Source organism: Quercus lobata, chromosome 3, assembly GCF_001633185.2.
Source record: "Quercus lobata isolate SW786 chromosome 3, ValleyOak3.0 Primary Assembly, whole genome shotgun sequence".
NCBI lineage: Eukaryota > Viridiplantae > Streptophyta > Magnoliopsida > Fagales > Fagaceae > Quercus > Quercus lobata.
Window position 1 is genome coordinate 70,196,514 of NC_044906.1, and position 13,738 is coordinate 70,210,251.

The 13,738-nt window shown below is 33.6% G+C and overlaps 3 protein-coding genes and 1 non-coding gene across 4 annotated transcripts; 1 reads left to right on the forward strand and 3 right to left on the reverse strand.

The window, feature by feature from the left end:
* Positions 1–860: 860 nt before the first annotated feature.
* Positions 861–2,426, reverse strand: LOC115981368 (receptor-like protein 49). Its single transcript, XM_031103511.1, has one exon. It carries the CDS (start codon positions 2,424–2,426, stop codon positions 861–863), a length of 1,566 nt encoding a protein of 521 aa, XP_030959371.1.
* Positions 2,427–2,450: 24 nt separating this feature from the next.
* LOC115981369 (receptor-like protein 7) lies at positions 2,451–3,962 on the reverse strand. Its single transcript, XM_031103512.1, has one exon. The coding sequence runs from the start codon at positions 3,960–3,962 to the stop codon at positions 2,451–2,453; it is 1,512 nt and encodes a 503-aa protein (XP_030959372.1).
* Positions 3,963–10,860: 6,898 nt separating this feature from the next.
* Positions 10,861–12,642, forward strand: LOC115981370. The gene has a single exon (XM_031103514.1). It carries the CDS (start codon positions 10,861–10,863, stop codon positions 12,640–12,642), a length of 1,782 nt encoding a protein of 593 aa, XP_030959374.1.
* On the reverse strand, positions 11,240–11,348 carry LOC115982999. Its single transcript, XR_004089817.1, has one exon. It is a non-coding gene; the product is annotated as a small nucleolar RNA R71 (small nucleolar RNA).
* Positions 12,643–13,738: the final 1,096 nt, after the last annotated feature.

The window sequence follows — 13,738 nt, forward strand, 5'->3', positions numbered from 1 at the left end:
TTATTAATTTTTGGGACTACAGATAAGGACCAGTAGGCTTTATATCACCCCCATTTTATATAAAAAGAAAAGTTATTTATCACCCAATCACCTTTTTCTCAACCCAAAAAAAAAAAAAATAAAGAGAAAGAAATTTCAATATTATTTAAAATAAATAATTATGTAAATAACCCATTCACATGGTTTTGGCTTGATCGGAATCGAGATTTTGTGAACTTTTTGGTTACTTTAATTATTTATGAGATGTATTTTAAAAAAATAATTACGTTTGAGACTATAGTTTAATTAATTACATAAAAGATTTTTATGAGTTTTTGGTATGTTTTATTATGTATGATATTTTATGATCCTTTGTATATATTTTAAATGTTCTAGCTTTTATGAATTTATGTTGGTTAATAAAATGGTATTAATTATGATTATATATACATACATATATATATATATATATATATAATGGTAATTTTGAAATAGTACATTGCTACATACTAATACCGAAATATTCCGTTTTAGTAGTGAATTTGAAACTGTCTTTGGAACAAAATTCAAAAGTTTGTTCTAACCACAAATCATGACTCAATATTCCGTTTTTTTTTTTTTTTAATTATTATTACTATCTATAAGTGATTTAGTGATTTGTATTAAGCTTATGGTGAGTTGGTGACATACTTATATGACATTAGTGTGCACATTTTTTTATTTTTTTTACTTTTTTATATTTTTATATATACTTAAATATAATGGTAAGAGTCACAATAATTATTTCATTACACTCAACTCGGCTTTTCTTATTACATACTTAAATACAACTATTACAATCATTGTAAATCTATAGCAAGTGCCTTTGCTAGTCTTAATCTTCACCTACGTAAGTTCACTCCAAAATATCTCACTAGCCAATCCATCCTTCTTAAGGTGACAACATGTCCAGTAAGCAATCCAATTACCAATCCACAAACATATCCAATCACTACCACTTTCCAACCAAATCCTTCTCCCAATGATGATTCATGTCTCATTTCAGAAGTTGGTATCTCATTATTTCCACATTTCTTGGACAATTGAAAGCCACACAATCCGAAGTTTCCCTCGAAAGAGGAACTTTGAAATGTCAAAAATTGCCCACCTTGTGGAATTGGACCAAATAGTTGATTTTGAGAGAAGTTTAAATACTCAAGAAATGTGAGACTTGTTAGCTGCTGAGGGATTCCACCAAAGAGGCTATTTCGAGAAAGATCCAAAGATTCAAGCTCAATTAGGTTTCCCAAAGATGATGGGATATGGCTCGTAAAGTTATTGCTTGATAAATTGAGTACAATTAGTGCTTTGAGGTTCCCCACGCCATCTGGAATTTCTCCATAAAACTGATTGTTATAGAGATCAATAGCTGTGAAGATAGTCAATATTTTTACCAATTCCAATTCTACTCCTTTATTCACTATAGTCATTGAGTCTTTGTAATAATTGGAGCCAGCTCCCATGTACCCTATTTGTGATTTGTCAGTGACCCCTTGGATTGCACTCCAATTTTGAAAGTAATTGGATGGTAACTTGCCAGAGAAATTGTTGTGAGAGAGGTCAATGACATGCAGCTTGGACAAGCCAAAATTTATATGAGGATCCCATATAGGACCATAGAATCCATTTGTTCGCAAGACAAGAATCTTTAACTCTGATAAAGACTCCAACCAAAAAGGGAATGTATCATTCAATTTATTATTTCCAAGATTCAAAACTTCTAGCATTCGACATTTAACTAGTGATCGTGGAATCTTCCCATGTATTTGGTTGTGATTCAAGTCTAATGTCACCAAACTACATCCATTTTTGAATGTTTCAGGCAAGTTTCCTTGAAAAAGGTTATTTCTCATAGCCAATACTACAAGCGAATTGCTTGAGTTAAGCAAACATTGTGGAATTTGACCAGTCAATTGGTTATTAGACACATCAGGGACTTTCAGAGCATTTACCTTACAAATCATTGGAGGAATACTTCCGGTCAATTTATTTTTTGAGGCAAAAAAATAATTTGTAGACAATGGGGGAATAGGAAATGACCCTTGCAACATGTTGGATCTCAAGTCTAAAAGGTATATATTTTTCCAAGGAAGAACTACTGGAGGTTGCTCAAATTTGCTTAAAAGGTTATAAGAAAGATTTAGGTATTGCAATGAATCTTCTCCAACATTCCAAAACCATTTAGGTATGTTACCTTCAATGTTGTTATTGGAAAGGTCTAACATTTGCAATTTATTTTGGGCTTTTAGAAAATCAAGAAATTCAGTCAAATTGCAAGAAGACAAGTACAAGTATGAAAATTTGGGAAGGGTTGAATTGATGTTTGCTTTTGAAACAAAAACTTTGTTACCTGAAAGATCGAGTACCTGAAGCTCTTTAAGCTTGAAGAAATTGTACAATTCCACCATGCCCTTTAGGTTGATCGAAGAAAGTCATAGCTCTTGTAGCTTAGTGAAATTGACAATTGACCTTAGCATCAATTCATTCATTTTGTTTTCACTCAACCCCAGGTAATATAGTGGTGATAAAGAGATATTTTGGAATTTGAGAGGGACAATGAGCTGATTTTGATCTAGATTTAGTATATACAATGAAGGGATTGTGAACAAAATTGAGGGAATGGCCTCTATGAGTGAGTTTTGAGACAAGTCAAGGCTTGACAAATTAGGAAGTCTACTTATTCCAGATGGGATTTCCCCTTTCAACTGATTTCCCCAGAAATCTATCCAACGGAGTTTAGTAATATTTGTTAGCCAAATTGGGAAGCCACAGTCAAAATTGTTCTGTGAAAGGCTTAAGTCTTCTAGGTGTGTAAGATTTCCTAGGAAAGTTGGTACTTCCCAATAGTAAAGGATATTGTCAAGTCTCAGAGAAGTGAGTTTTGCTAGTTTTCCCATTGTAGATGGAAGCTGACCATGGAAATTGTTATATGAGAGAGAAAGATGAGTAAGCTGTGATAGGTTTCCAATAAAAGGGGGAATTGTCCCTGAAAAATTACTTGAATCAAGATCCAAATAATTCAAGGACTTGAGATTTCCTAATGTAGATGGAAGCTGACCGTGGAAATTGTTATATGAGAGGGAAAGATGAGTAAGCTGTGATAGGTTTCCAATAGACGGGGGAATTGCCCCTAAAAAATTACTTGAACAAAGATCCAAATAATTCAAGGATTGGAGGTTGCTGATTGAATTGGGGAATTCCCCAAATAAATTTGTTCCGGAAAGATCCAAAACATTCAAGGACCCAAGGTTGTCCATTGGATTGGGAAATTCCCCAGAAAAATTTGTTGCATAAAGATGCAATTTCTTTAGGGAACTACGAAATTGAAATTTGGGAAGAAAACCAATGAGTTCATTGTTATATGACAGATCTATGGATAGTATCCTGGGCAATAGGAAAATATTCTGGGGAAATTCACCCTGCAAATTGCAGTAAAACAGAGTACGAGAAGTCAAAGAAGACAAATTTGCCAGTGATTGAGGTAGCGACGATGAAATGTTCACTTCGTCGAGATGAAGTTCTCTCAAATATGTCATGTTCTGGACAAGTGCTTCAAGATCAATTCTTCTGAGATCCAACCATTTATAATGATAATCACCACCAATAAAGCAATAAAAAACATTGAAAGAGAGATCAAGTGAAACCAAATTGGATAGCCATGAAATTTCCGACGGGATTCGGCCATGTAAGAAGGAAAAAGAGAGGTTGAGATGGGTCAACCTCACAAGCTGGCCAAATTCAGGTGGGATTGTGGAGGAAGAGAAGTTGTTGGAGTCAAGGTTGAGTTTCTGAAGGTGATGCAAACTGAAGAGACTGCTGTTAGAGTTGAGAGACCCATAAAGCCAACTGTTGCTCAGGTCCAAGCCAATCACCTCACCATTCTGCGTATCGCATGTGACCCCATCCCAGGAACAACAATCACTATCTGCCTTCCAAGACTTCATCTTTGGCTAAGAACCATGATAGTAATAATCATAGTAATCAGAATAATTCCTTTCAACAAATTCTTGCCTTAGTTGCAGCAAATGAGCACTTTGGTTAGGGAGGCAATGATGTTGAGAGGTAGTATTAGAGGCAGTTTGAGAATGAGAAATGAAGAAGAAACAAGAGGCAAGGAATAAAGGCAGGTATTGATGATTCATTTTCCCCATACTGAACATCTTTATAGCAGAGGAAGTAAATGGAGAATTGGGTGGTTAGTGTTATAAGCGATAAAGAAGCGATGATATGAGTGGATATTTAGGGTGTGTTTGTTTTGGGTGAAAATCACTTCCGGAAATGCGGGTGTTTGGTTGGTCCAGAAAATTCTATTTTCTGGAAATTGATTTTCGTTGACCGAAAAAAAAAAACCTTTGACTACGGAAATCATTTTACACTTTCATTTTCACTTCAAAGTATTTCCGGAAAGAGAGAGAGAGAGAGAGAGAGAGAGAGAGAGAGAGAGAAGAGAGAGCCTAGATCGGAGAGAGAGAGGAAGAAGAGCCCAGATCGCGCCGTCGATCGCGAAGCACCGATCGCGTCGTCGATCGTGAAGCACCACGCCGATCGCGATCGATGCGAATGGTGCTTCGCTAGATCGCGATCAACGCTTCGCGAGATCGCGCCGTCAATCGCGAGATTGTGCCGTGTTCTTCTGGGTTTTGTCCGTCGAACCCAGTCGAGCATCGATCGCGATCTCGCCGTCGAACTAGCCAGTCGAGCGTCGATCGTTGATGATTTTTTTTCTGGCTTTTGTCTGTGTTTTTCTGGGTTTGTCTCTTCCTTCTTCTTTTCCAAACACCAGAAAATATTTTTCGGAACATTTTTTGAAATGCAACCAAACACATGAAAACGTTTTCCTTTCCGGAAATGCTTTTACATGAACCAAACACAGCCTATACACACACAATAATGCAAATAATGGGAATGGGAGCCAAGTTGAAAGGACTAAAATAACTGGATATTTATCTTTATTTTTATTTATTATTTTTTGTGGTCTAAATCGAATTGGATTTCACCACATTGATTTAAAAGGACCGTCTGATATAATTAAACCTTAAAGAGTTATCAGTATTGACTCGAAGTTTTTGGTGCTCATCTGATTCCTACTATGCTAGAATCCATTAAAAGGTGTAGGACATAATAAGTTAATAACATTAGGAATGCCGAATAAATGTTTTCTTAAAAGGCACTTTTTATTGAAAAGTAATTTTTGCGGTGATATTTTTTGGTTATTGAGGTAACAAATATCTTATCAACAAAGTGGAGGATATCTGGTGTAATAACCAAAATTCATAAATCACACACTACCAACACCTATTCTAGCTGGCTTGTCTACCAAAAAAGAGAAGTTTGAGGAACATCATATATAAGAACAATTTACGGAAACCTCACTTCAGCAATGATAGACAACGAATAAATAAAATATAAATTTACCATTAGATTACAACTTCTTTTTATATTCTCTATACTTGCAAAAAATTTTGAAAATTAAAAATTAATATTTATGTCATCAATAAATTATTTAAATTGGAAGTTTTTGAAATTTAAAATTATGCATAAAGTATAAATTTATAGATCATATAGTAAAGAATATCCAATTGACACAAAATTTGACATGTGTATTAAGAGCATAAAGAACATATAATTCAACACATAGATTTTAAAAATATGTTGTAATGTTTATTTTATTGAGTAAGGTTATAGTTTTAGGTTACAAACAATTTGTAGCTAAACTTTGTTCATATATAAATAAAATGGCTAAAATATTGTTTTTGAACCTAAAGTTCGTATAAATAAATAAATAAAATCAATAGTTTAGGGATGAAAAAAAACTTTTTACAATAGTTTTGGAATTAAAAATGAACTTTTAAACTGAAAATTGACAAGTATAATATTTTTAATAGTTTGGGAGGAGTGAGAAATGAACTTTTTAAAGTTTAGAGAAGAAAAAAAATCCACGTAAAATTTAGAGATAAAAATAATATTTTAGCCAAAAATATTTAATAGAATAGAAAATTTTCTTCTTATTAATCTTTTCATAATCCCATCATTAATTTCATTTTAAAAGAATAAATAGTGACTATAAGAAGATAATATTAGAAGTGACATGAGGATTAATCTCCTCTTCTCCTCTCCCTTGGACCAAAACTTGCTTATGAGACAAGAGAGTAAAATGGAAAACACTACACAAAAATAATACAATTTTTAGTCATTAACCATAGACAAAATGAGTCAAATGTTATATCTCTATCTACAATTTTCAGTACCTTAATAATCTTGGCAGGAAATATATTGACTAGGTTCAAGTAAAGACAAAAGTTTTGAGGATGTTGCAACCTTGCTTAATTTCTTGGTAAGTTCCTCCCTTGTCAATCTTCTTCCTCTCTCTTTGTCCTTATCCATTGATCATACTTTGCATTTGGAGGAACCAATGGATGGGCTAGAATTTGTCATCTTGAAGTGTAGAAGATGGAAATTTGAGTCCTATGGCCTTTAATTTGATATAAACTTCTGCACCAATTTTCCAAATTCTTGTTAGGAAATTGTTACATGAGAATCAAAGGACCTTTCCAAATTCTTGTTAGCAAATAATTAGAAGAGAAGAATATTCAAATGAAGATGGTTTCTTATATTCTATGAGAGGACCTAGTCATGAATCAATGAATGTTATTGTATTTGCAATTAGACATTTGAGAAAATGCAAAATTTGATACCGCGTTAAAGGTCATTATCATTTGGTAAATCAAAGTAACGAATGTAGACTCTCTTCTTTTTTTGTTTTTTTTTTTTTTTTGAGTTTTTGTTTTTGTTTTGTTTTTTTTTTTTTTTTTTTTTGTTTTGTTTTTGTTTTTTTGTTTTTTTTTTTTGTTTTTTTGTTTTTTGTTTTTTTTTTCAATGAATGTAGACTCTAATTCTGTTAGGAAATAATCACATGAGAAGAATATTCAACCGAAGATGGTTCAGGACCTAGTCGTGAATCAATGAATGTTGTTGTATTCACAATTAGACATTCGAGACAATGCAAAATTTGATACCACATTGAAGGTCATTATCATTTGGTAAATCAAAGTAATGAATACAGACTCTTTTTTTCTTTTATATTTCTTTTTAATAATTCAATAGTTATAAAAATTGAGAAAGAGAGATTTGAACTCTAGTTCTCCTAACAAAGAAGAAAAAGTTATGCCACTGAATTACAATTCCTTTGACAACGAAGGTGAGTATTAGGAATGCCAAATAAAATATTTTTACAAAAGACTTAAACAATCTCATTTTTATTCGAAGTGATATTAGTGGCGACTTTTTATTTTCAGGTGACAACACAATATCATCAAACCCTTTAAGTAATGAATTTATATATTTAGTAATTAAAGGGGTTTGCTATAGTTAGAGTCGAGATTTTTAGCACTAATGAAGCCGTAAACTTTTTAAGCCATACTCTTACATTCAATTATCATTTAACGTAAGTTCTACTTTTGCAATTTGCTCACTTTGTCAAGATCATATTAGAGAGCAGCTAAATTTTCCACCCATTTTGTTTGACTAGATTAAATATCATTGATTAAGAAAAATATTTAAAATTTGAAATCCTCAATTTCCACCAAATCAAAGACCGTATTAACTAGCTTTTCTACAAGTCCTCTAGAAATCCTCATTTTTCTTGTTAAGTTTCCCCACTAATTTTCATCCTAGCCTTATATCCATAGTCCATACTGTTAAATTACCGATTGTCCCAAAAACTTAAGCTATTAGGAAATGGTGAGTTTAATCACTTAACCACAATTCTAACACTCCCCCTTCACTTGTAGGCCTAAACTTCCCCTTAATAAGTGGGGGCCCAACAAATGGGAATTTAACATTTTAAATGGGATGTAGAGTGAAGATAGGGATCGAACTCAAGATCTCCTACTCTAATACCATGTTAAATTACTGATTGTCCCAAAAGTTTAAGCTATTAGGAAATGTTATGTTTATTCACTTAACCATAATTCTAATGCTCCCCCTCACTTGTGGGCCTAAACTTCCCCTTAATAAGTGGGGGCCCAACAAGTGAGAATTTAACATTTTAAATGAGAGGTAGAGTGAAGACAAGGATCGAACTTAGGATCTCCTGCTCTGATACCATGTTAAATTACCGATTGTCCCAAAAGTTTAAGTTATTAGGAAATTGTAAGTTTAATCACTTAACCATAATTCTAATACATACCTCCAATGACAACCTACTTGCACTTTAGGAGATTCTTCTACAATCGTAATTGGTTTGGAGGGACTATGAAAGGACAGAGATTTGTCAAGTGTAGGAGTTGGAAAATTAAGTCATGGGTAGTTATAATTGGTAACCAATTTCCAAGTTCTTGATAGCAAATAATTACATGAAATGCAGAGCTTCCAACGTAAATGGGGCCCTCATATTTAATGAGAGGACCTAATCAAAATATTTAAAACAATGTTGTATTAATTTGTAGAATAGTTTTGGTTCCAATGGTACAAAATCATAGAAACTCAGACACATTGTGGAACTAGCTAGGAGGTAAGGTGCTTCAATGTTTGTGAGAGGTAGAATGTCCTTTTTTATTGCTACTATTTAGTATTTATAACTGAATTGTAGTAAAAAGTTGATGGACCATTAATAATTTCAGTCATAAAATAACTTATTAGGTTATTATTCATTTATTTTAGCTATTGGGTTTTAGTTAGCTCAAACTGGTAAAGTTTATTATAGTTGCATAAGAGTTCTACAGTTTGATTCCTGCCTACACCAAAAACCAATTGGTGTATCTTGGTCAGACGTTATAGGTTGAAACTCAAAAAAAAAAATAAAATAAAATCCTTATCCAAATTCAAGTTATCAAACCCAACCATTAGGAAATAATTGCATGAAAATCAGAACATTGAAATGGAGATGGTCCCTCGTATTCTATTAGAGGACCTTTCCAAATTCTTGTTAGCAAATAATTACATAAGAATATTCAAATGAAGATGGTTCCTCATATTCTATAAGAGGACCAAGTTGTTAATCAATGAATGTAGTTGCATTTACAACTAGAAATTTGAGACAATGCAAATAAAATTGGTGAAAACTTGGCGAAATTACCACGTTAAAGATCATTACATTTGGTAAATCGAAGTAATTGATGTAGACTCCTTTTTTTATTTACAAATAATTTGAAAGTTGCAACAATCAGAAATGAGAGGTTATGATGTGCATGAAATATATACAATAAAGTACTCACATATCTACATATTTAGCCTTACTTTTATGTTATTTTGTGACTGATTATATAATATCTTTGTGTTGTAGGTAACAAGGGCTTTACAAGCAAAGTGGGGCTAGGCCAATTGAATCAAGCCAACTTACATCCAGCCAGGCATGAATTCAAGAAAAGACCAACCCAATTAAATTTAAGTCCAATTGAAGCAAGGAATCAAAGGAAATTTGCTCCAAATCCAAGTCCAATTCGGATTAGGATTCCAGACTGCACATCAGTTAGTATTTTTGGTATAACTTTCGGCTCAGATGTCCAATCAAGATGATTCAAGTTGGGATGGAACGTTAACTTAAAGGGATACAACTTTTTAGTTTACCAAAAGTCCAAATTCTGATGCTAAATGGGCCAAAACTGTCGGTTAAGTGAAGCCTAAAAATCTGGGATTTTCTCCAAACGGGAATTCAACTTGTAATAGGATTCCTTGACCTATTTAAGGGCTCTTTAGGGCAAAATTCAGGGGGGCGGAGGCTAGTGCTAGGGCTGAGGGCTGAATGTGTAGAGAGTTGCAGCTACTTCTTCCATGACAGTTAGTTTTATTTTATTTGTCTAGTTTAATGTTTAGTATTTTATTTTTGTGTTTTCTTTCAATTACTATGAGTAGCTAAATTTATAATTAAGGTTGAGGATGAAACCTTGTTAAGGATTATCAATAATATTTATGTGATTTGATTTTTCCCACAATAGTTGTTCTTTAATGATTTAAATTGTTCTTGCTTCATATCAATTGACTAAGATGAGATTCTAGATATGAGTTCAATCATGTTTTTCTCATGATTTAGGATTTTTCTTAATTAATTGAATGCTTGGTTTATTAATTCTTGATTATAAAATTGGATATCACTTGTGATTTGTCTGTCAATGGATACAATTTATGATTTGATTTTTAGAATTGGATATATCTTGTGATTTGTTTGGTTATAGATACAATTGATGATTTGATTTTATACTTAAGAAGCGAAGAAGAACATACTTTTGATTTTTAAAAATAAGGATTTTAATGATGATATTTTCCATGATAGCAAGATTGATTTCTAGATTACCATGCAGTGGTTGGAAAAAATTAATGATCATAAATATATGCTGATATGATTTACAAGGCGGATTCCAAAACCTTAATTCCTTTCTCTTGATTGTTTACATCTTTTTCTTGCTTTATATCTTTTGCTTAGTTTAACTATTTGCTTAAATTTATTATTTGTTTAGTATATTTAATTGCAACCAACCAATTTTTATTTAAACTAGATTAGGATTAATTTGGTTAAGGTTTAATTAATTTTCCTACGCTCATACAAGTCCCTGTGGGTTCGACCTCGTTCTTGTCCAACTATACTTCGGTACGGTTCGTACACTTGTGAGTATTTTAAAATTTCACAACAAGTTTTTGGCGCCGTTGCCGGGGACTTGGTTAGGAAAATAAATTAGGTCTTAATTGAATTTTTCCTTCTACTAGTTGTAGTTAATTTTTTTTTTTTAAAATATATAAAAAAAAAACAAAAAAAAAAATTTCTTTTTTTTTCTTTGTGCTTGGTGTATGAGAACTTGGACACGTGATAAAGAAAATCGTCTTGTTAGTTTTGATTATTCATCCACAATGGGAGAAACAGGAGATGATTCAAAATCTCTTAGGGAGTTGTTCTCACCCATAACCACCAACCCTCCATCTTGCATAGTATTGCCTACAACCACTGCTGCACATTTTGAGTTAAAGCCACAGATAATCCACCTTCTTCCTACTTTTCATGGATTGGATAGAGAAGATCCTTATATGCATGTGAAGGATTTTCTTGAGATTTGTGCGACTTGTAAGTTTCAGAATTTCACTGATGACTCTGTTCGCTTGCGTTTATTCCCTTTTTCCTTGAAGGACAAGGCAAAAGCATGGCTTAATTCTTTGTCACCTGGATCAATCACTTCATGGGAACTATTGGTCACAAAATTCCTCTCTAAATTTTTCCCAATGGCCAAGACCAATGCTTTGAGGAGAGAAATTGCAGATTTTTATCAGGATGAACAAGAGAAATTTTATGAGGGTTGGGAGAGATTTAAGGACTTGATCTTAAAGTGTCCCCATCATGGTTTTGAAACATGGAGACTGGTACAATATTTTTATAATGGTTTGACTCAGACAAATCGTAACATGATTGAGTCCATGAATGGTGGTGGATTTTTGAGTCTTAGGGATGATGAGGCATACAAATTTCTTGAGAATCTATCAGAAAGCTCACAACAATGGGATTTTTCCAATCGTAGAGAGAGATCTGCCCCTACAATTAAGAAAGGAGGATTGTATGAAGTTAGTGAAGATTTAGACATAAAAGCTAGGTTGGAAAATCTCACTCGTAAGGTTGAAGCTTTAGCTTTAGGTAGAGGGATGAATTCTGTCAATAAAGTTCAAAGTGAAACATGCTCTATTTGTGCAAGTCCTATGCATACAACACAAATGTGTCCCTCCATAGCTGGTTACCCTGATTTTTATACTGAGCAAGCAAATGCACTAAATAATTATGGAAAACCACTTGCTAGTCCATTTTTAGAGACATACAATCCAAATTGGCAAAATCATCCTAATCTCTCTTGGAGGCAGAACCATTCCCCCACAAATATAGGTGGACAACAAGTGCATCAACAAAGTCAATTTCGTTCACCTACTCAAGCATTTCCTCCCATTCCTCAATCAACACCTCAGTTTGTAGCACCACCAAGACAACAACCATCTTTGGAGGAGTCTCTCAAAACTTTCATGCAGTCAACTAGCCAAGCCATTCAAGAGATGAAAAGTTCCACCCATTTGAATACTCAAGCTATTTCAAAGTTGGAAAATCAAGTTGGCCAATTAGCAACCCAAGTTGGAGAGAGGGAAAAAGGAAAGTTTCCTAGTCAACCTATACCTAACCCAAAAGGGCAGTATGCAATTAATGGTTCTTCTAGTTCTACTCATGCACATGAATCTGTTCAGTCTATTACTACCCTTAGGTCTGGTAAGCAAGTTGATAATCAAGTGAAAATGCCAGAAGTGGAGGATGATGAAAATATTGTGTTAAAGGAAAAGGGAACTCATAGTTCACAGGATGATCATAGAGAAAAAAAGGGCAACTCAACCTCAATTCCAATTCAAGATCTTAGTTCTCGCCTTGATAGGAGGTTTGTTCCTAAAGCTCCATTCCCTCAAAGTTTAATCAGTCCTCAGAAAAGTGCACAATTTGGAGATATTTTAGAGGTTTTTAAGCAAGTGCAAATTAATATTCCATTTCTTGATGCAATTCAGCAAGTTCCTGCTTATGCAAAGTTTCTAAAAGATCTTGTGACAATGAAGAGAAAGACAGATGTCCCTAAAAAGGAATTTTTGACAGAGCAAGTTAGTTCAATCATTTAGAATAAATATCCAGTGAAATGTAAAGACCCTGGATCTCCTACAATTTCATGCAGGATTGGGGATCATCTCATTGAGCGAGCTTTGCTAGATTTGGGGGCAAGTGTGAACCTAATGCCATATTCAGTATACTTACAGCTAGGTTTGGGGTAGTTGAAACCCACAACCATGACACTTCAATTAGCTGATAGGTCTGTGAAAATCCCTAGAGGTATTGCTGAGGATGTGCTGATTAAGGTGGATGCGTTCTATTTTCCTGTTGATTTTGTTGTGTTAGACACTGAGCCTGCTCTAAATGCCAGTACACAAATCCATGTCATTTTGGGTCGCCCTTTCTTAGCCACATCCAATGCTTTGATCAATTGTCGGAGTGGTGTGATGAAGATTTCTTTTGGGAATATGACTGTTGAGCTTAATATTTTTGACATAAGTAAGCAAGTACTAGACAATGAGGATATATGTGAGGTTAACATGATTGGAAGCCTAGTCCATGATACTTTCCTACAATCAAGTTATGAGGATCCCCCAAACGCTTGCTTAACCCGTTTTGATTGCAATTTGGATACTGAAAAATCAATTGAGGAGGTCAATGCATTGTTGGATTCTGTTCCTCTCTTAAGTATTGATAGCTGGCAGCCAAAAGTGGTCCGTTTCCCACTTTCTTCATCCCCATTCCCATCTATTGTAGAACCACTAAAGTTGGATGACTTTTGGGAACACCAATTGATAAGTATACTTCAAGAGCATAAGGAAGCTATAGGTTGGAGAATTGCTAATATTAAGGGTATTAGTGCTTCTGTGGTTATGCAAAGAATTCACTTGGAAGACACTACAAAAGCTTCTCAACATGTTTTTGACCTAGGTAAGTTACAATATCATTGGACTAGTCCATTCATAATATGCATTATTTATCTTCATGGTGTTGTTGAGGTTTGGATGGTCCTGTTTATCAGGATTGATCTCCAGTTGTCTTAAATCTTTTTGCAAAAAAAAAAAAAAAAAAATTTCTTGTTTATTTTCTGATTTTAGATTAATCTTTGTGTTTATTTTCTTGTTTCATTTTATTTTATTTTGTTCTAGCTGATATTTGACAGAAATT

Excerpts from the sequence above, each read along its gene's own strand:
- LOC115981369 (XM_031103512.1), bottom strand. The coding sequence starts at position 3,962 with ATGAAGTCTTGGAAGGCAGATAGTGATTGTTGTTCCTGGGATGGGGTC.
- LOC115981370 (XM_031103514.1), top strand. The coding sequence starts at position 10,861 with ATGGGAGAAACAGGAGATGATTCAAAATCTCTTAGGGAGTTGTTCTCA.
- LOC115981368 (XM_031103511.1), bottom strand. The coding sequence starts at position 2,426 with ATGGTGGAATTGTACAATTTCTTCAAGCTTAAAGAGCTTCAGGTACTC.